Consider the following 20,028-nt stretch of genomic DNA (forward strand, 5'->3'; position numbering starts at 1 on the left):
CAACAGGCTCTTGTGAATAATTAGACGCGTGCAGCTATATAGCTTACACACTCAAAAGAATAAGACGATGGCGTGTATATATAATATCTATACAATGGAAACGACAAAATAGGAAGGAAGAAATGTTCAAAAAATGATAGGCTGAGATGGGAGAGTTTCAGAAAAGAAAAAACGCATTTCTTTTCTTCCCTTTTAAGTTTTGTCATCTTCAAACTTGCTGGCCTCACTGAAATAAATAAATAAATGATAAAAAGATATTTATTTTTTTTTCGGATCTACCACGCGATTTTCCTATCGGCCACTCGAAACGCACGGCACTTCGATCGCTCGTGATTCACGCGTGTGTTTTTTTTTTCGTGATGAATTTCTGTGCCTTCTTGGGTTGGAATGAAGATGTAATGATGAACAACGACAAGAAGAAAAGAGACACGAATGGAGGGAGGCGAAGGAGGCGCAAAAGGGACTCGGCGCTTTACATCAACGGCATTCCTCAATTGGTCAATTTTTTCTGAAAGAATATAAAATCATAAAGAGAAACACATTCACGCGTAGACGTACTGGTATAGAAGATGTGCCCATTTTCGTGTGCGCACACAGTGATACGGCCGTTTTCGGGAGAAAACAACACAACCCTTCTCTGCTGGCGTCATTCTTTTCTTTCACATTCAAAATGAATTTTTCCTTTGATATTATATCATTGTGTTTTGGTAGCTAGATATTATGCAAGTATAGCCTACTCACGTTGCAGCAGAGATTCCACGTATTTTTTTACACATCTATGCTACATCAGGGAATGCAGAATCTCATTTAATCATCGTGTTTTTGTTTTTTTTGGCGGGGGTTTTTGAAATTCGGGGACAATTCCGAGCGAAATTCAAAAACGTTTCATATTTTTCGAAGCCAATTGTTGAGTTGATGCAATAAACACGTTGCTGTTATTGAATTTTCAAAAATGTTTTTATTTGTTTGTCCGAAAATAAAAAAAGAAAATGTTTATTTGATTTGATTTTTTTTTTATTATTTGAGGGGGCAGGGGTGTGTATATCTATACTTGCGTTTTGTTTTGTGTGAGTGGGAGTAAGTATGTATGTACTAGCATAATAGGGAAACTTGGGACAGGAGACATTGCGCATCGGAGTTTGCCAACCCCCCAAAAAAAAATGATTGTGCGTGAGAGCGGATATCGAATACAGAAAAAGGAAACAAAGTCATATTCAAGGCGAGAGGATAACACAATACTAATTGGCACAATGTTTCACTAATATATTGATGGCACTTTTCCGTTTCTCGAGCGCCATCCAATCATCAGAGTTTAGGTCACATCTCCCTTTTCATTTGTTGTTTTGATGGGAAATAAAAACACATCAACATGATTTTTTTTTTGAAAATAGAGGGAGAGACAATTAAAAAACAAAAATTATGTAATAATAATACAACCACAAGGGAGGAATTGTGAGAAAAAGAGAGTTACAAAAAACATATTTTCGTATGAGAAAATCATTAAAGGAGAGAGATGGCCATATACGTGGATGGTATAGTGATAATCGTATAAGAGCCTCAGACAAGACCAGGGTCGTTTCGTTTCGTGCGTGATGTCACCAGTGCTCAACCGCCACAACAATAGTTTGGTGCGGTGGCCATCTTTTATTTTTAAATTTTTTTCAAGAGACGGGCTAAATACAAAATCAAAATAATAGCCTTGTCGTGCGTGCGTATTTATAACAAAGATAATCGCAATTTGTTTTAAATAGAAACAAAATGTCGGTTGTCGCATGCATTATGCATTTTGAGTGGGTCGTCGTGTCTGAGCTCCGACAAGAAGAAATGAAAAAAAACAAAAAACAAAAATGGATAGAGCAATTGGAGGTGGAAAGAAATCGGTTGTATAGAGAGAGGCATATGTAAATAGTTAGATAGACCCAGTTTTCTTTCTTTTTTTATGATTTTTTTGTTGTTGAGCCAATAGCAAAAGGCACGACGTAACAAATGATGACGTTATTAGATATATATACGGTGTGATATACATATGAATAGGCGATTTTTGTTGTCTTCCCCGTTTGGCCATTTCGTGGTCGTTCGTCTATAGGAATATACGAAATGCTTTCGATGGACACGTGTATACAATACATAAGCAAGTCATTTATAAGCACGAGAGAAGACATCACACAAGAGCCGAAACATGTGATCGTAACTGGAATGGCGTGTCGGAAAAAGGAGAGGCACACACACACACACACAATACGAATCTATCGGCGCCATTCTTATTATATATTTGACACGCTAATGTCATCGAAGAGACAGAATAGCGCGTTCGTTTAACGTGTCTTTTTTTGTTGTTTTTTTGTGTTTCACGACAATATCAAAAACTGAATGATGCAAAAAAGAATTATAGAATCAAATGATTATTATTGTTTTGGCTAGTGCCGCGTTTTGGTTGAGTTGGTTCTTTGTATGTACCAAAGCCGTATGGACGTTTCACACGCCAGAAAAAATGGAGGACACATTTGGACAATCATGAAACAACACGATACAAAAAAAAAAAAAACACTCGTGTTGGTGTTACAAAAAAAAATTAAAAAAAGGAAAAACGTATAACGCACGAAATGTTCAAATCATTTGATGTACTAGATTGCGCACAATATGCATATAAGAAAAAAGAGATTAGATGATATTGTATTAGTCGAATTTCCTATATAGTGTCGCCCTGTGTTATCTTCTCCTATCATTTCTTTTTCTTTCTTCTTCTTTTTTTTTTTGGTTTTGCTCAGGTGGTGATAATTAAACGATTGTTTTGTTATTTCATTCGCAATTCCCCTCCATTCCGTGGACGACCACAGGTTTTTTTGTTCTTCTTCTGTCTTCCATTTTTTTTCTGAAGAAAAAAGAAAAATTAACATTTGGAACCTTTGGGCAGGTGGCGTTTCATGTGGAGGGCGAGATGATCAGAACGGGCGAAACAGCGTTCGCACACCTTGCAGCGGAACGGTTTGGCACCCGTGTGTTTCCGGTAGTGACGCGTGAGCTCGTCGGAACGTGCGAAGCGCCACTGACATTCGGGCCAATGGCAGCGGTAAGGTTTCTCACCTGTCAAACACCAAAATTGAAAATGAAAACGATGACAGAAGTTTTTGAATGTTTGATATGTGGTGAATATTCGTTGTACGGGATGAGATTCACGCTGTCGTGATAATGATGTCAAAATGCAGAAACCCAAAAACATTGAAGTCGGGAACTCAAAAAGAAATTTAAAAAAAAAGAGAAAACGAGTTAAGAATAAGAAAGATGGAAAATGAATCGAGTTTTTCCCATTTTCGGGGGGGAGTTTTGATCGATAGCCATTATTGCCATATCTCCTCGGTATGGCTCATTAGCATAGCGTGAAGGCCATGCCGTATAGTCGACGTTCTAAATATATATACACAAGCATCAGAGAAACACACAGAGCTTTATATATAATATACACACGATGCGTGTGTGTGTGTGTCTATACACATCGATCTGTCTTTTTCTATCTACAACGTGTGTAATGCAATTCAACAGCTGGCCATCCAGAAGAAAAAGAAGAATTGGAAACAGAACACAAACCTGTGTGAATCCTCTGATGGGCTTTCAGGTGTGAGCTCTTCGTGTAGACTTTGGTGCAGCCGGGGAAATCGCAGTGGTGGATCCGTCGTTTCTCCAGTTCGGGATTATTGCGTCGATTATATTTAACTATAAATTTGAACACACACACACACACACACAAAGAGAAGGAAGTAAATAAAAATGAATGAAATCAAACGCGTTTGATGTTGTTTTGGCTTTTACTTGTGGGCGGTTTGTCGGTTTCTTGTGTTGAACTGCTGGATGACGTCGACGAGGAGGACGAACAAGACGACGATGATGATGATGACGATGACGGCTGTTTAGTTCGGCCGAGCAGCGTCGAATAAGGCGGCGGGGGAGGTTTGTTGCGATGCGGCGAATCCTGACTGGGCGAGCCTGGGTCCGAGCTGGGAGGCGTGGGCGGCAAAAATCCGTTGGAATAGTTGAACCGCTGGATGCAATGATGATTGAGTGCTGCTTTATTGACAGCCGCCAACGAAGAAGACGATGGAGACGATGACACGGGGGCCATCATGGCCGCCGGATGATGATGCTGGACGTGGTGAAACGAGGACGGAGAGGAATCGCTGCGTCCGTTGGCGTGACGGCCGTGCTGGACGAAGTTGTTGTCCGTCGCATGGTCGTCCCTGGGCTCGATTTTCACCGACGACAGCGTTGCCTGTTTGCTGTTGGCCGTGGGTTGTTGTCCGAGTTCGAGCATTTCGGCGTTGTCCGGGTCGATTTTGCTGAGGCTCGTCGTGATGTCGTCCCAGTCACGACTTTCGGCCAGCGAGGAGAATCTTTCGGCCAGGCCCATCAGCAAACCTCGTCCGCCGTCGTCGACGGCCTCTTCGAAGAACTCGTCGATTTGTGAGGCGCTCTCGCGACGCGCTTTCAGCGCCGGATCCATCAGACCCAAGACGGCGTCTTCGTCGACGCTGGACGCCGCGACGACGGCCACGTTGGCCGGCATGGCAGCCGTCTGTTGGTGCTGCGAATCAACTTGCTGCTGCGGCCAATCTAATTTGCTGAGGAGGTAGGCGTCCAGATCGCAGCCCTGCTGGTTCAAACAGAAAGAGTACACCCGTCATTCAACTGTTGGTCAATTTAAAGAACATCAGGGAGGATACAATGCCATCCATTATCACTTATCAGTTCAAATAATAGACTAATAACATCATTTCGTCAGTTGGGGTTGCCCTCCCCTTTCACGCCTCCAATCCCACAACTCTGCCTGCCGGAAAAAGAGCCGTCTTCAATGGATTTAGCCCAAAGTCATTCATGGGAATTGTATATATTCTTCGCTGATGATTCTTTTCTATGCATATATAGTATATAGTTTACAAGATATATTCTCCCTCACACACGTCCGTCTTCACTCACTTAGAAAACGATCTTTGAAAAAAAAATTTTTTTGAATGGTTTGTCTCATCCCCGCCCATCGTGGACGGACGTGAAAATGACAGGGTCACACAGACAGGAGAGAACAACAAAAAGAAAGAAAGAAAGAAAGAAGAGGATTGCCATTGCAACAAGTCGTTTCAATGACCCTATCTATACACAATATGTACATCAAGTGTTACAAAGTCTGCGTACATGCTGAGCTATCGACTTTCAATGAAGCGCTGTGACTGTTGCTGACATCATCATTTTCAAACACTCGAGAGCCTACAGAGGAGCGTGTGACCCCGGCAGTTGAGTGAGAAGTTATATACACCCTCCCCGCGTTCCATCGCTCTTTTTACGTACCCTCCCTTCTCATACATGAAATTCAAAAAAAAAAAAAAAACAAAAGAATGATTAAGGCTGATTAGTATATACGCAATGGGATGGTATATACTAAACGTGATAATGAACGGGCGTTGATTGACTGGCGTTAGAAGACACGTCAAGAAAATGAAGATTTCGTCCGGAAACCACCTGACATATACGGTCGCATTCCTATAAACTAATCAGAAAAGTTCGGAATATCTGTGAAATATTGCAAACAAACAAAAAAAACTGGTGCTGCAGGGTAAAACATTAACCAAACGCCGATGTACGTTCAAACTGTGCATATATAATTACGGTAATAGGAGCCGAGACTTGTTCTTCTGCCCGCCTATATAGTTTTTGCCCGTTCTCTATATCTCTCTACCGTGTGTGTGTCGTGCGTTGTTTATTGGTGGCGGTGTTCATGGGGAGTTCGGGAGAGAGAGAGAGAACGTGAGTCGATAAAAGAGCAATATAACCCGAGGGTACATAAGCAACGGCATCACTTCGTCGTCCCTATTTCCAAGTTTCACGTTTCATCCAGTCATACGAGAGCGGCCATCTTGTCCTCGGGATTTTATTTGAAATTTTTCTTTTCTGTTTTTTTCTTCTTCGTCCCTTCTCTTTCTCTCTGTCTATCTCTGGGTCCTTCTAACATCGAAATGCCGCGCTCTCTCTTTCTTTCGTTGCAATTTCACCCAACATTTTTTGTTTTGACTTGATTTTCTTTACAAAATTTTCATTTTTTCTTTGCACTGATTTTTCGTATACGTAATCAAAACAAAAGCAGACACATTCCTCTGTGTCTTTGTCTTTCTTCTAGATTCATTCTTTATACCTGTGGCTATATATTCTGCGAATGAACGAGCGGGAGTAATATACATATAGGAAACTGGGCACTCATTTTTCAAACTAAATCGAAACGAAACAATGAATAAAGCGAAATGCCATTGTTCTCAAATAGATATAGGAAAGCCAAAGGTAATTGGCTGACCTGATGGCTATAATCTTTCTTATCGCGCTGCTGATATCAATCATTTCGATGCAGGGCAACGACAATAAAGCAACAACATATTAGGTATGGATTCTTATTCGTTTTTTTTTTCTCTTCTTTTTCGGTATAAATCGTTGATTTATTGGTTATAGTCTCTCAGACACAAACGCAAAATTTAGACGAAAGCAGAGCGCAAAAGAAATAGGAAAAAATGGAGTCTGCTGACGTGGGAAATGGGGACCAACGAGAACACTGACTTTATGATATACAGCTCTAAAATATGCACTGATATGTTGTGCATATAGTCTATATAGAAAGGAGTTTACGAAATGCGGTTAGTGTCCCCCTAAATTACTTTCCCCTTTTTCTTATTTTATTTTTTTGATTTGTCTTAACCTCTTCAGTTTTACACGTATACACTGGACAATACCCAAGTTTGGGGTGAAATGAAAGAGTTCTTGCTGCCCCCTTTGATTTGTTTTGGAACTATACTGCAACAACAAACAACAACAACCACATTTTCTTCTTCTTCTCCTTTGATGGCACGTCTTTTTTTCTTTTTTTTCAAGGGAATGTTTATGAGTTGTTCCTTTTTGAAGCCAAAGAGTTTGTCGTGTCATAACATTTCACAGGTCCAGCAGAAGAAGAAGAAGAAGAAAAAAAGAATAGAAGAGCAAACAGGGCGGCCCGTCATCGTCGACAAAATGTCTACACAACGCACTTGAGCAAGACATTACGCACGCCCGCACATGCTCGCACATGGAGTTCGGACATTCGATCACGGCCCCTAATCCCGTCTCGGACCAAGATTTTTGTTGTTTTGTTTTGTTTTGTTTTTTTTATTTTTCGTGAAATAAACATAACAAATATAACGGACGTGTTTTCTCTCATTCTTTTTCAGCTACATAGCAAAATAAAAACATTTTCATCGTGCAATATCAACATAATCTCTGTAGGGGATAGGATTGCAACAGCGACGGTGCAACAGCTTTACATTTCACGCAATATCACGCTGACGGTTCGGAAACAGTGAGAGAATAACGCGAGATAAGAACCAAAAAAAAAGAAAAGTGTGTTCCTGCTCCTCTTAGTACTTGTACATTATGCGTCTCTATATGTGTGGTTTTCATTTTTTATTATTATTTATTTATTTTTATTTTATTTTTTTATCGTCAGATGCAACAGGACGAGTGAACTTTGAGTCCAAGTCCAAAGACGGGCAATCGTCGTAAATGTTCACGAGTAAACCCCTCGGCAAAGAACGAGATGAATAAATACAAATAAATCAAATAATAGTAAACACGCACGCACAGAGTTAAAGAAAAAAAAAAGAAAAAGCTTGAAAGAAAGAAATGTTATCAGTCAGACGCACAGCGCCGTTTCGAATTCATCTTGCGATATGAACTTTCTATAAATAGAATCGACGTCATTTTTAATTATAGGATTTTTATTTTTCATTTTTTTTTTATTTGCCATCAATCGGCCACACATGTCGCGCTCTCGACTGGTTTTTTGTTTTTTGTTTTTGGTGTTCCAGTTGAGAGAAAACGCGGCATTGACCATTAACCAGCCTAACCTACTTTAACCTCCCAGTCTTACTATATAGTATAAAAGAAAAAGAGAAAGAATAGAGATTTTAAAAAGAAAAGAAAAAAATGAATGGGAATTTTAAAAAAAACCGGCTGGATGAATGGAACGTAGTCATTGATAATTTTTAAAAGAAAAAGAAAAAAAAAAAGGGCTTACCTCTTGGAGACTCAGGTGAACGGCGGTGGTGAGGAACCCGTGAGATCCACAAGTTGCGTCGTTGGAAACGACGCCGTTGACCCACGGTTCGTTCATCGGAGACAAGTCCAATTTGGGAGCTACCGAACAGTCTGGCACGATTTGATCTTCTTGTTCGTCGGCGAACACGTCATTCATGCCACCCAAACTGTTGCCGCTGCTCGCCGCGTTCATCATCATGTGGCCGTTATGGCCACCCACTCCGCCGATGGGACTGTTCAACATGCTGTTCATGCTGTTGTTGTGGTGATGGTGATTCAACTTGTTGCTCGACGCGAAGAAAAGCGACGTCGGACGTTGGAACACGTTGTCATAAGCCGACATTTTTGTTTTTTCTCTTTTACTCGAAGAAAAACAAAAAACAAATGAAGAAAACAAAAAAGGAACAACACTTGAGCAGGTCCAGATTCTTCTTTAAACTATTGCAAATTGGAGAAGATCACCACTGTTTAATTTTATTAATTAAATTTTTTTTTTCTTTAATTTCACACTGGTTGGTAGGAAGAATTCCGGTAGAACATGATCATCCCGCTGGGCTTTCGAAATGAGGGAACTAAAAAGACGGACGTTGTATCGTGACGAGCGGCAGACTTCAAACTAAGCGCCACTTGTAACCCACGTCTGCCTTTTGCTCTTTGCAAAGCTCCCTCTCTCTCTCTCTCTCTCTCTTTCATCTCTCATCTCTCCTCCCACCCGGCTCGGACTCTTTTTACACTTGTGTGTACACCTCCTCTTGCTGTGCTGTCCTTGGCTTCTACGTCTCAGACTCTTAGCGTGCAGACGCCCCCCCCCCCCTCTTCAGATGAGGCCATCACCGATACACATGTATGTTTCTTATATAGACAATAAATAGATGGATTTATACTGTAAATATAAGCAACACCACACACACAAACGAGCGAGAGAGAGAGAGAGGGAGACTTTCTACTCATTGATTATTCCCGCGATAAACGAACGCTGAATGGCCCCGGCCACCATCTCACCTCCTAATAATCCTTTCCGCTTATCCTGCCACGCTTTCAGCCTTTTATTTGATTCTATTTTATTTTATCATTCGACGTTGTGTTGTCATTTGACGGTGGCCATTAAAAAGCGGCCTTTGATCGCTTGTATATGTATATGTATACGATGATGAGCCGTGCAAAGGACAAGTCACATCTCCGCAGCAGAAAGCGTATTATTTTTTTTTGCCCATTTTCTGACAGATTCATTCGTTTGCATTTGGCAAAATAAATAAAATAAAATAAAATAAAAAGAAAAAAAGAAAACATCCATTTAACAAAATGTTTCAGCCACCACGTCTGTCTATCTATGCGAGGGACAACCCAAACACTTTGCCTAAATCGATCTTCGTGTATAGATAGTGGCGGGATTATTTTATTATTATGATTTTTTCTTTTAAAGGAAGGCGGGAGGGAGCAACTGATGTACGTATAGTCTACGTGTTTGAATCGAATCAGCTTGGAAGACTATTGGTCGGCCTAGTTTATCCATTAGGAAGACACACCAACGAGGGTAATAAAACTGCAACCATTTCTTTCTTTCCAAATCTGAAGATAAACAAATCGTGATGTGGTTTTTCTATCCCCTTCTCGCCCACCCCTATGGGCATAGAGTTTCTTATAACTGCGTGACGATGTGGCATTGAAACACAAGACGATCGCATTTCCGTTAATAAAAAGAAGGCGCATCGACCGAAATGGAAAAGAAGATATGGGCAAACGAAAACATTTGAATATAAGAGAATATACATACACACGCAAGATCGTGCAGAAGCCGATACGGACTCAACCGAACAGATCATTGTTCTTTTCTGATTTTAGCAAGGAGCAAAAATGACGTATACAGTGTCTACCAGCCCGGCTTTTTTTCGTTTTCTTTGTGGTTTGTAGGGCGGAACGGCGCAACGTCTCAGTTGAGATGTTGGATCCTCCTCGAGAGTTGGCGTGTGTCCGCGTACTGCGCCCCTCAACACTATTTAGGCTTATCTCTATAGCGCGTTTATGAATGGGGGAGGCCCTTTTTAGGCTTCCGATAAGAAAATGAAGAAGGGAAGAAGAAAAAAAGACGTCCATTGGCGCCAAACAGTCAACATTTCTTGTGTCGTGCGGCTAGGAAAACATCAACCGCCATGATAAAAGAAAGAAAAAAAAACAACATATCCCCCTCTCTTTCTCTTTCTGCAGTTCACTACGCTTACTCTGCGCAAAGTGAAGGTGGACAAATACCTTGCTTGTTCCTTATCTTAGCTCCCACTACTTTCTTTCGTCTTGGACAGGGTTTCGTCCGGGTTTCGTCATTGCTAACGGGAAAAACGTAAGCCTTCTCAACTCTTAGGATTTTTGTTTTTCCTACTCCTCTCTTCCCTCCGGAAAAGCCAGTGACCCTTCTCCCCACAAAAGCTGACCGAGTTTTTATCGCCTAGAAGATGATCGGCTCAGATAACCTCACAACGGTGACCCCCCTCTCTGAGAAACAGATTATTTGGCAATCAAGATTGGTTTTTTTTTTTTTTTTTTGGTAGAATATGCGTCGTTGTCTAGTGCTTTCGGCTTCTAAATATGAAAATATGACCCACGCTATAATTCTATGGAACGAATTTCTTCATTTCCCGTAAGGGATTCTATCTAGATGGAAACGAACACCATTAGCACGGTTTTCCCTCGTTGGATGATGTCTATGTTTAGTCATAGATGGCGCGAAGTTGCGTTCGTGATTCGGAACTCATTTGAAGTTTTTTTTTTGTCTCTAGATGGCTTACGTTGAGAGAATCGGTAAAAAAGGCAAAGCTTCCCTTGGAACTCGTTTGTCGCGCCAGTATCTTCCGGTAGTAAGCCGGGTTGGAGGTAATCGCGGTCCGCCCCTAAGCCCTAACTCAAGGGTGCTCGTAAAGGTCCGATTTTCGTCCAATTTTTCTGAAAAATAAATTGATATGTAGCTGAATGCAAAATGAATACTGTTCTTCAGCAGATAACAGTAAAGTCTAAATGTAACGTTTTCTCCTTATAGAGAAGCCTGTTTAGGAATCTGGAAGCAACAGAAGCCGGTTTAGTATGTTGAAGTTTTTTGTTGACACTAGATGGCAGCATGATAGAAGGTTTTTAATTGAAGATTTTCTCTGATTCAGTCTAAGTAAGGTTTCGTTGAATTTCAAGCTGTGTAATGTAGCTCAGCCACGCTGTTCCACAAAATGGAAGAACTTTACAACATATTAATATCGGCTTCATTAACGCTGATCGTCTAGTTCTCGTGAGTATCAAGGTTTAAATTTTGTTATAATAGTGATAAAAATGACATTAATTTTTTATCATTGCCTGAGTGGCGTGACAAATTTTAATTTGTTTTACAACTTTTTAATCAAATTTCCTCTTCTGGCTGAATGGGTTTTTCAGTGTCTGATGAAGCAATTCCACTTGGCTAAGGTTTCATTCCCTAAAGTCTAGTGATTGTCATAAATTGCATAATGCCTGGTGGCCATATTTTATTTTAATTGATTCCAGACACCTGAATTTGTACACCTTGAAGTTTTGTGTATGGAAGCATTGTATTTCACAGCCAGCTATCTAAAATTTCAAATCGAAGTTACAAATTGGTGGGTATGACTATTTATCAGATTCTGTATTTGGAGTTTTAAAATATTGTATGACAGGCTAAAATCAACTGCAAAGTATGTGCCATGTTCTATAACATGTTGTTTGCAATAGGAACATATTAGAAAAACTTGCATCTAATTGTCAGAAAGGTAAATTTTGAATTTTTTATGCATTGTCGTAATTTTGAAATTTGGTAAAAGTTTATGTTCATCATCATCACAGCAGTAGAAACTGTAGGTGTAAACCACCTACTGGTATACAATTTGTTAATGGTTTTTAGCTCAGTTGCTCATTTGATAAATTATTTTGGTTTTTTTAGTTTGGTCTGCTCAGCATTTGTGCAATTTCTTTTGTGTGAGGTAAGTTTTATGATGGAACTAAGTATGTTTTGGCATAAGCAACTCTTGCTTTTCTTGCAGCCATGAACGTAATTGTATTACCCTTCAGTCCCTTCTACTCGTTCGCGAATCATTAAATGCTTGCATTCCCCTCTTTAAATGCCATGGTGCGATAAAACTAGTTGGCGTAATTACAAAATATTTCCATTTCACCATCCAAATTGTATTGAAAGCTTTAGGATTAAATGTAGCAGTGTTAAGATTATTTAAACCAGTCAGTTCCATTTGATCGTATTTATTTATTGTATTGTGAATGGCAACTCTTCGTTCTACACATCATTTACTCGCTTGCGCAGGTCGGAATTTATTTATTTATTTCCGTTCTTTGTTTTTAAGGCTTGGCAGTGTGTCGAAGGTACTATCACAGACTACGAAGTAAAGACCGATGTACCCCCGATATCACTGTTTAGTCGAGGCCTGATTACTTGCAGAGGACTAGTATTGTCCTTTTTTCCCAATATATTTCATTGTATTTGATGTAGGTGAACTGTCATTCAGGTTCGGTTGATTCGTAGCTAAAGCTGGTGGTATTCCAGTTTGCTTGTCTCCTGCGACGTCCTTGGCTAAAATGATTTCTCTTTTGTGTGCTAGTTTCCAGTGAGGATAAATTTCGCTTATGAGGCATAGACCTTGATTAAAATTTGAGCAAAGGATTCACGGTACAGATAAGGGTCACGTTTAAGATCGCTATTGTTAGCAAGAGAATTGTTTAATTGAAATCTTGACTTGTAGGCAAGGAACTTAATTACTACCCTTGGGGGTTCCTGCTCTTTTTTTACTCTTTGGATGTAAAAGTTTTTGTTTTCCCTTACTGTTTCACAGGAATCCCAGGAGTACTGGGCCAGTACTCAGACTCAGACATTTACAGGAATCCCAGTACTCAGAAAATCGCCAGGATGTACATCCATCGTAGAAAAGTGCAATCGAATGCTGTTTATCGGTTCGAAATAGTGGCATTAGTCGTTAAATCTAATTTAATAGAACTTGAATTGAAACTTGACTTGATTTCAAGAAACCCAATTCAGCCAATCAAAAGTGTGTGGTAGTCACACTTAACAATGGCAAAGAGATGCGTGCATACATTAATGTCACAATTTTCAATTATATAATTTTACTGTTTTCAATTGAATTAACACCATGTTTCATATTCAAGGAAGATAATATTGGGTTGGTGTGCGTCAGCCATGTCATAGATCTTCCTGGTTTCAAACTCAAGTGAAAAAATGAGGTAAATATGATCTTGTCTGTGTAATTAAGATAAAGTAATGGAACATAGCAATCACATAGCACGCAAGCATTAGAGTAAATTGGTAATAAGGCAGTTAAATGGTAAAAGACATACAATTCCATTACACAATTTCTTGCTTTGCAAACTTTTGCATCCATATCGATAACTGCCTAAAGACGAATCCGACCAGGTCGTCCCTAGTTCACACCAACTCGGGCTCAATCTTCGGGTGCTATGAGATACTTTTCTGGGCATGCGGACAGTGAACCACCCGACACCAGCCCCCACCCCTACCCCGACACCAGCCCCCGCGACAACAGCCCCCCGACAACAGCCCCCCGACAACAGCCCCCCGACGTTGTTCCCCCACTATTTGGAATGGTGGGCTGGTGTCGCACAGGGAAGGCGACACCAGCAGTGCTGCCACGCGCAAAAACCGGAATCCCCTGGAACCATGTAAAAAATCCCAATTTTCCCACATTTTCCGATTAAAAATCCCAAGGAAATCCCACCCTTTTTCTTTATAAAATCCCACGGTTTCCCGCCTGTTTTTTTGAAATCCCACCTATTTTCCCAAAATTTTATTTCAAAATATAAGTCTCTGACTCAGGGTTAAATTGTATTTTATTTATCGAGCGTTAAACTGTCTTGGTGAAACAAATGGCATAGGGGATATATAGGACATGGCACATGGGAGGGAAATTTCGCATCATATAAAACTAGTAAAAAGTTTATTGCACAAAACTTAAAATGACTTAGAATCTGGAATGGTGGCATTGGATTTTACTTTAATAACGGCCTGGACTAATTCGTCGGTGATATTGACTTCATCAGCACTCTTATCATGAGCCTTTAACCAAGACTTTATTCTCATTAGACTAACTACGGTATCATCATCTATACTAGTTCTTTTGTCCGTTTTAGTATTGTTAAGTTCACTGAATTTTCTTTTTGCTATTACGTTACTAACGATTAAACTAAAAAGCATTGAAACGCAAACGCACAAGTTAGCGAAAGTGGCCTCGTGATTTGCAAAAACTTTTTGCCAATATTCTTCCGCAGGCAAGCGAAAAACTGCGGACTCAGTTAGAACCCCGAAAGCAGACGTAGGGAGTAGGGCATGAGCATTCCATTCTTTTTCGGTTTTTAAACGATCACAGAACTTATTTAAAACCGTAAATCTTTCAAATAATGCACTCAGTGTTCGAGGTTTCAGATTTCGCGCATTTTCCGGATGTAGCATAGTAACAACCTCATAAACTGGATCCGTAAAATCGAAACGAGATTTCATATCAGAGATCGCAGTAATATAGAAATCCCTACAATGAATGTAAAATGAGTTGATTCTCATATCTTGAGATACGCCCAATTCCGATTGAGAGACAGCGATGGCACTGGATTGAAACACAAAAAACTGTCGTCTGCACACTGAAGCACTGCGCAAGTGCAAGGTTGCCCAATAGCCAATAATATTTTTATTACTATTACCCAATAAGACAATAACACTTTTTATCACTAACTGGCCATTTGGCCAAACCCCAAAATAATCTATCTAATTATCTTCTACTTCTAAATCCCACCTTTTTTCAAAAATCCCAATCCCATCCCATCCCACATTTCCACTTTTGGAAATCAAAAATCCCAGAAAGTGGGACCTTCCCACCAAAGTGGCAGCACTGGACACCAGCCCCCCCCAAAAAAATGCGCAGGGTGGCTGGTGTCGGTGAAGCACACGACACCAGCCCCCCCTCGTGAATTCCGTTCAAGTTAAGGGGGGGCTGGTGTCGGTGAAGCACACGACACCAGCCCCCCCCCCTTTCTTTTTAAATTCGTTCAAGTTTACGAATAATATAAAGGATATCCTCTGCTGATATGTGTAGTTTTATAAGCCTTTTAACAAGGCATGACGGTTCTTATGTCATCATTTTGTTTGCCTGCCCCCATTGATTAGGATACTCAAGTTTTATTCGGGAAAATGGGGGATCGACCTCAGGCAAATTTCTATTCGGTGCTTTCGGTGCTTCTATGTTTATGTGCGTCTATGATGAAGATTACGAGTGACAAGTTAAATTGGTGTTTTTTACGTTACCCTGTTTTGTGTTTCAAAGGACTTTTTGTCAACAAATTTACGGTATGTTGTTATCTATTCAGTATAGCTATCGTTGGGTATGTATTGAAAAGGAAACTTCCGGAAAATTTTCGTGACAATCTGCAAAATTTTAAAAATGAGCTGTATTTTTCTAACAATTTCAAATACTTTTCTCGCATGCGTTAGGGTATAGTAGCTATTATTCCGGGTTTTTCTTGCTCTCAACAATGCAGACTGATCCTACGACCTGTGACAGTTTTACCTACAAATGTTTGCGTTTGGTGCTGCTAGCAAGTAGCAACTAGCAGTTGATATTCTAGGATGTTATGCCTAAAATTGAAATTCAGCTATCAGAGATTAGCAAAATTCAAGCACTTAAAAGCAAGTTTTGTACGTATTTCAACATTCAAAGTAAAATATAATTTTGGGTTCTAGGCGGAAACTCTAGATGGCGTTTATGTGCGTCTATGATGAAGATTACGAGTGACAAGTTAAATTGGTGTTTTTTACGTTACCCTGTTTTGTGTTTCAAAGGACTTTTTGTCAACAAATTTACGGTATGTTGTTATCTATTCAGTATAGCTATCGTTGGGTATGTATTGAAAAGGAAACTTTAAAATAGATTGCTTTTTGTATGTGGTGGTGTTTTGCCTTGTCAGCTGCTGAACCAGTAGCCTGCATTCCTGCTATCAATACACCACAAGGGATCCTGACACTTTAAGAAGGCTACTATTCCTTAAATGAAAGTCACCATCCAGTTCAAGTACTGTTAATGGACCTCAAGCCTTTTGTTTAAGCTTAGTGCTGTGTTCGCTCATCAGTCAACCACAGAGTCTTCGTCTACTTTGTGTTGCTAACCATCAGCCCTCAGCATCACAGGTATCCAGATTTCCAAGCTTCTCTGATTAGCCAACCATCATCTATACACTTCAGCTATGCATTGTGGTATTTCAGAACATTAGTTATCTTCCACTACACACACCTATAACAATTTTCTCTACACAGGCTTCTCTTCCTCTCTTCTTAGTCTGCAAATGTGCAACATGGAATAAGTTTCACAATCATTGCATTACCATGGTAGTTTAATTTGGTGGATTATCTGGATTTCATTTTTACATATAAATCTTTGTTGTATAAACAGAAAATTGTCATTGTTAATCCTGCTGTTCTTCTCACCATTACTTAGCCAGCTATCATGGATATGCTTTAACAACATCTACATTTTTGGTATTTTAAGTTTCCACGTTATGGAGCGTTGTTGTGTTGTAACATAAAATTCTGTGATAGGACTGCAAATATTCATCTTCCTTCGGTACAACACTGCCGTAGTTTCGCTGCCAGTGGACCACACGCGTAAGTTAAGATGTCTTTTTCATCGTTTTATCAAACAAATGCCCATTTCCGCCCAAAATCACTAAGTTCTTTTTTTTGTATCTAGAACTACATTTTCTTCGTCTTCCTGACGTTGTTGTCTACGCCTTTACCTCATCGCTGTCTTCGTCTACGTTTTCGCCTCATCACTGTTTTCGTCGACATCTTCACCTTCATGTCCGTCTCGTCGCCTTCATGTCCGTCTCGTCGTCGCCTTCATCTCCGTCTCGTCGTCGTCGCCTTCATCTCCGTCTCGTCGTCGTCGCCTTCATCTCCGTCTCGTCGTCGTCTTGGCCGTCTTCGCCTTTGTTTCATCATTATCTTGGCCGTCTTGGTCTGCCATCACCTGGTCGCCTTCGCCCTTCACGTAAGGATTTCACCGTGGATCGTCGCCCTGGTATTGTTTTATTTTGCATTGTTATGTTTAAGTTAACCCGTTGGCTGCCACCCCGTTTGCGTCCCATTTTTTTTGTAGCTTGTAGGGACCGGCCGCAATGGCCTTCGCCGCAAGGCGCATTAGGCAATGCACCAGTAGGGACTTCTCTTTGTTGATGCGGTGGCGGATTCCTGAGGGTGTGCATTCCCTGTAACGGATTCCGTCACCGTGTCACCCCGGACTTGTCTTCGGACAAGTCCCACCTTGTTCGCGATCCTTATGATGCGATGCGTAGTTACTGTAGTTTAAGCAACCTACGGGTTGCATGGCCTGGCAGCCAACGGGTTAATTTAGTTAAGTGTATGTTTGTGTATTTATTTGTATGTATACTTATTATATTATGTAAAATAGTGGTGGAATTGTTGGGAGGAGGTGGGACAATAAAAACAATTTCAATTTCATTAATTTTTTGTGTTTATTTCATTTAACCATTTTCGACTTCATCCAAATCAAAGATAAACTTGGATTATTTATTTCCCCAACCTCTTTCACATGAAGTCCAGCCATCTCACGAGTACTTATTTCAATAGATTTAAGTCGGTGAAGCATAAGTGAATACATTTTTTTCTTTGTTGTATTTAACTGATGAATGTTATCACTTGGCAAAAAATAAGGAAAAAAATGACTTACACAAAATAGCTTCACATGGTGGTATCACAAAATGATTTAACCATTACCTTCTTTAACTCCTTTGTTTACGTTGAATGAGGCAATAATCCAACAAACAACAATGAATGAAACTGGATATGTTTTATTTACACTGACAACATAACATTGGTTGCATTCCATTCTCTCACCGAGCGACTCCAACGCTAATGCAACAAATCAGGTACCTCCAGGATCTCTGCAAAATACAACTGTATACCACTTTCGAAAAAACCAAATCCTGGATTGAACCAAGTCACTGAATGATTTTGTGGCCACCACAGTACATTAGTACATCCCGAAGAACTAAAAGCACAATAACAAAACCTGAAACTATTAATCAATAAATTCTAACATCACCTGATGAGATCTCCAAGAATCTAAGAGATTTAGATAGGGAAATAGATTGTAAAGAACTACTTTTTTTACGTATCACCTTTGGTACAAGATGGGTGTATAAGACTAAAGGAGATTGTGGCCACCAGAGTACATCAGTACATCCCGAAGACCTGAAAGCACAATTACAAAACCTTAAACTATTAACAATAATTTTAACGTAGAAATAGACCTAAAATTGAGGCAAATCAATTTAAAGGGAGATTTAAAGTTGATGCAGGGGTCACCTGATGACACCTCTAAGAAGCTAAGAGATTTAGATAGGGAAATAAATTATTAAGAACTACTTTTTTTACATATCACCTTTGGTACAAAATGGGTGTATAAGACTAACAGAGATGAAAAACGTGCTAGCAAAGCCAAACCATGGTCCTCCTTTAAAAATTTAAAATATATGTGGTACAAGGTTTCTTTGACATGAAATTTGTCTATAATACCTTGAATAACTTTGCATTGATTGAATTCATAAGATGCAGCTCAAAACGCACGGAATTGGTGGTGAAATTTCAAGAACAGAGACGTACGTTTAATCCACCATCAATCCGATCCCACGCAAAATGGAACAGCTGACGGGACAGCTGACATGGCCATAAAAATTCTATGGAGTTAGTTATTTCTCCCCTAGATGTCTTGAAAATATACAGCAGTGGTCAAGGCGCCACCTACTATGAAGCCAAACTTAAAACCCTCCCACTTTTCCATAGACCAGTTTCGGATGCTGCGTTGCAAAATTTAAAAAAATCCAGGGGGGTTTCGATTGCAGGGGGAGATAGGAAAAAAGGGGGTTTTTGATTTATTTACCCTAGTAATACTTTTCCAATTCAGGAAATGTTCTAGAATACTACACTTTAAGACATTCTGCGTCTTCTCCAGTCTTTATAAATTTCCCGATAGGGATTCTATCAAAACTCGCATTTCCCAACCCCCTGATACAGGCACCCTTACCCTTCTACAACGACTGGTGGATCGACCGACACTTTTTCTGAGACTTTACCCCAGAGATGGCGCTGATGGCGCGGCGATTTCAGGGGTGTCCGCACTAATCTTTCGTTCGTTTTTTTTTTTTAGATGCTGTGCCGCTGAGATTGGTCTCCATTTGTAGAGGAAATAACGCAGCAGCTCCCGGTCGAGTCCCCGTTTTTATCGGCTGAACGACGAAGGAGTGTGGAGCAGTTTAGTCAGCCAACTCGAGTCGATTTCAAGGTCTCGTACGGATCCTTCATACGTTTTCTTATTTTAGATGCTGCGTCGCAAAACTTGACGTCGTGTTGTAGAGGAGATAACGCGGAGATTAACGGAGGGGTCCTGTCAATTATCGACTCAACAATAAAGGAATGCGGAGCAATCTAAGAGCGACTCGACATTTCTGGAGATTTTTTTTCAGAGAGATGGCGCGTCGGTCATGAAGATAGGGAAAAATCAGGCCGCGAAGTTATTTTTCAAGGCGAGGCTTTGTGCGTCGCCCGGCAACGGACAGGTTTTTTCACAGGCCGTGTGAGCTCCATTGTTTCGATCATGGTCGTCAACATAAAAAGGGGCAACTACGGAACGCCGTTTGATCCACTTTTTAATAGACAACTCTTTTTCGATAGTTGTCCGTTTATTTAGCAAATAAATAGAAAACTTGTACTGCCATGTAGCGATTTCGATAGACGACGCCTTCAAGGGAGGAGAAGTCAACAACATATTGAATTTATCGATCGATTGTTAGGCCGATTTCGATTATACCGTCTGATTTTTGGAGAATTTCAAGAGA

The 20,028-nt window shown here is 40.2% G+C and overlaps 1 protein-coding gene and 4 long non-coding RNA genes across 13 annotated transcripts; 3 read left to right on the forward strand and 2 right to left on the reverse strand.

The window, feature by feature from the left end:
- Positions 1 to 996: 996 nt before the first annotated feature.
- LOC116916697 (Krueppel-like factor luna) lies at positions 997 to 8,744 on the reverse strand. Its single transcript, XM_032922018.2, has 4 exons — positions 8,078 to 8,744; positions 3,808 to 4,642; positions 3,586 to 3,711; positions 997 to 3,084 (listed from the first exon to the last, which is right to left on the reverse strand). Exons 1-4 carry the CDS (start codon positions 8,438 to 8,440, stop codon positions 2,891 to 2,893), a joined length of 1,518 nt encoding a protein of 505 aa, XP_032777909.2. The 5' UTR covers positions 8,441 to 8,744; the 3' UTR covers positions 997 to 2,890.
- LOC116916846 lies at positions 5,869 to 7,203 on the forward strand. The gene is made up of 3 exons (XR_004390872.2): positions 5,869 to 6,415; positions 6,484 to 6,665; positions 6,736 to 7,203. It is a non-coding gene; the product is annotated as an uncharacterized LOC116916846 (long non-coding RNA).
- A 1,481-nt stretch (positions 8,745 to 10,225) lies between the features above and the next one.
- LOC123470268 lies at positions 10,226 to 11,059 on the forward strand. Its single transcript, XR_006643890.1, has 2 exons — positions 10,226 to 10,432; positions 10,869 to 11,059. It is a non-coding gene; the product is annotated as an uncharacterized LOC123470268 (long non-coding RNA).
- A 424-nt stretch (positions 11,060 to 11,483) lies between these two features.
- On the forward strand, positions 11,484 to 17,318 carry LOC116916769. 9 transcript variants are annotated; one of them, XR_006643898.1, is made up of 9 exons: positions 11,484 to 11,538; positions 11,617 to 11,708; positions 11,766 to 13,335; positions 15,287 to 15,981; positions 16,084 to 16,369; positions 16,430 to 16,501; positions 16,566 to 16,651; positions 16,712 to 16,777; positions 16,863 to 17,318. It is a non-coding gene; the product is annotated as an uncharacterized LOC116916769 (long non-coding RNA). The 9 variants fall into 9 exon arrangements; XR_006643893.1 differs by having other exon boundaries at positions 11,617 to 13,335; XR_006643894.1 differs by having other exon boundaries at positions 11,490 to 13,335; positions 15,287 to 15,466; positions 15,860 to 15,981.
- A 648-nt stretch (positions 17,319 to 17,966) lies between these two features.
- On the reverse strand, positions 17,967 to 19,077 carry LOC116934083. Its single transcript, XR_004400480.2, has 2 exons — positions 18,710 to 19,077; positions 17,967 to 18,647 (listed from the first exon to the last, which is right to left on the reverse strand). It is a non-coding gene; the product is annotated as an uncharacterized LOC116934083 (long non-coding RNA).
- Positions 19,078 to 20,028: the final 951 nt, after the last annotated feature.

The sequence above is a fragment of the Daphnia magna genome, linkage group LG2, assembly GCF_020631705.1.
Source record: "Daphnia magna isolate NIES linkage group LG2, ASM2063170v1.1, whole genome shotgun sequence".
Classification (NCBI taxonomy): Eukaryota; Metazoa; Arthropoda; class Branchiopoda; order Diplostraca; family Daphniidae; genus Daphnia; species Daphnia magna.

What these genes read in the sequence shown, in the direction of transcription:
- LOC116916697 (XM_032922018.2), bottom strand. Translation starts at nt 8,440, where the DNA reads ATGTCGGCTTATGACAACGTGTTCCAACGTCCGACGTCGCTTTTCTTC. An exon ending in AACCGACAAACCGCCCACAA is followed by an intron (nt 3,712 to 3,807) that starts GTAAAAGCCAAA and finishes TCAAATTTATAG; the next exon opens with TTAAATATAATCGACGCAAT. An exon ending in CCATCAGAGGATTCACACAG is followed by an intron (nt 3,085 to 3,585) that starts GTTTGTGTTCTG and finishes GGTGTTTGACAG; the next exon opens with GTGAGAAACCTTACCGCTGC.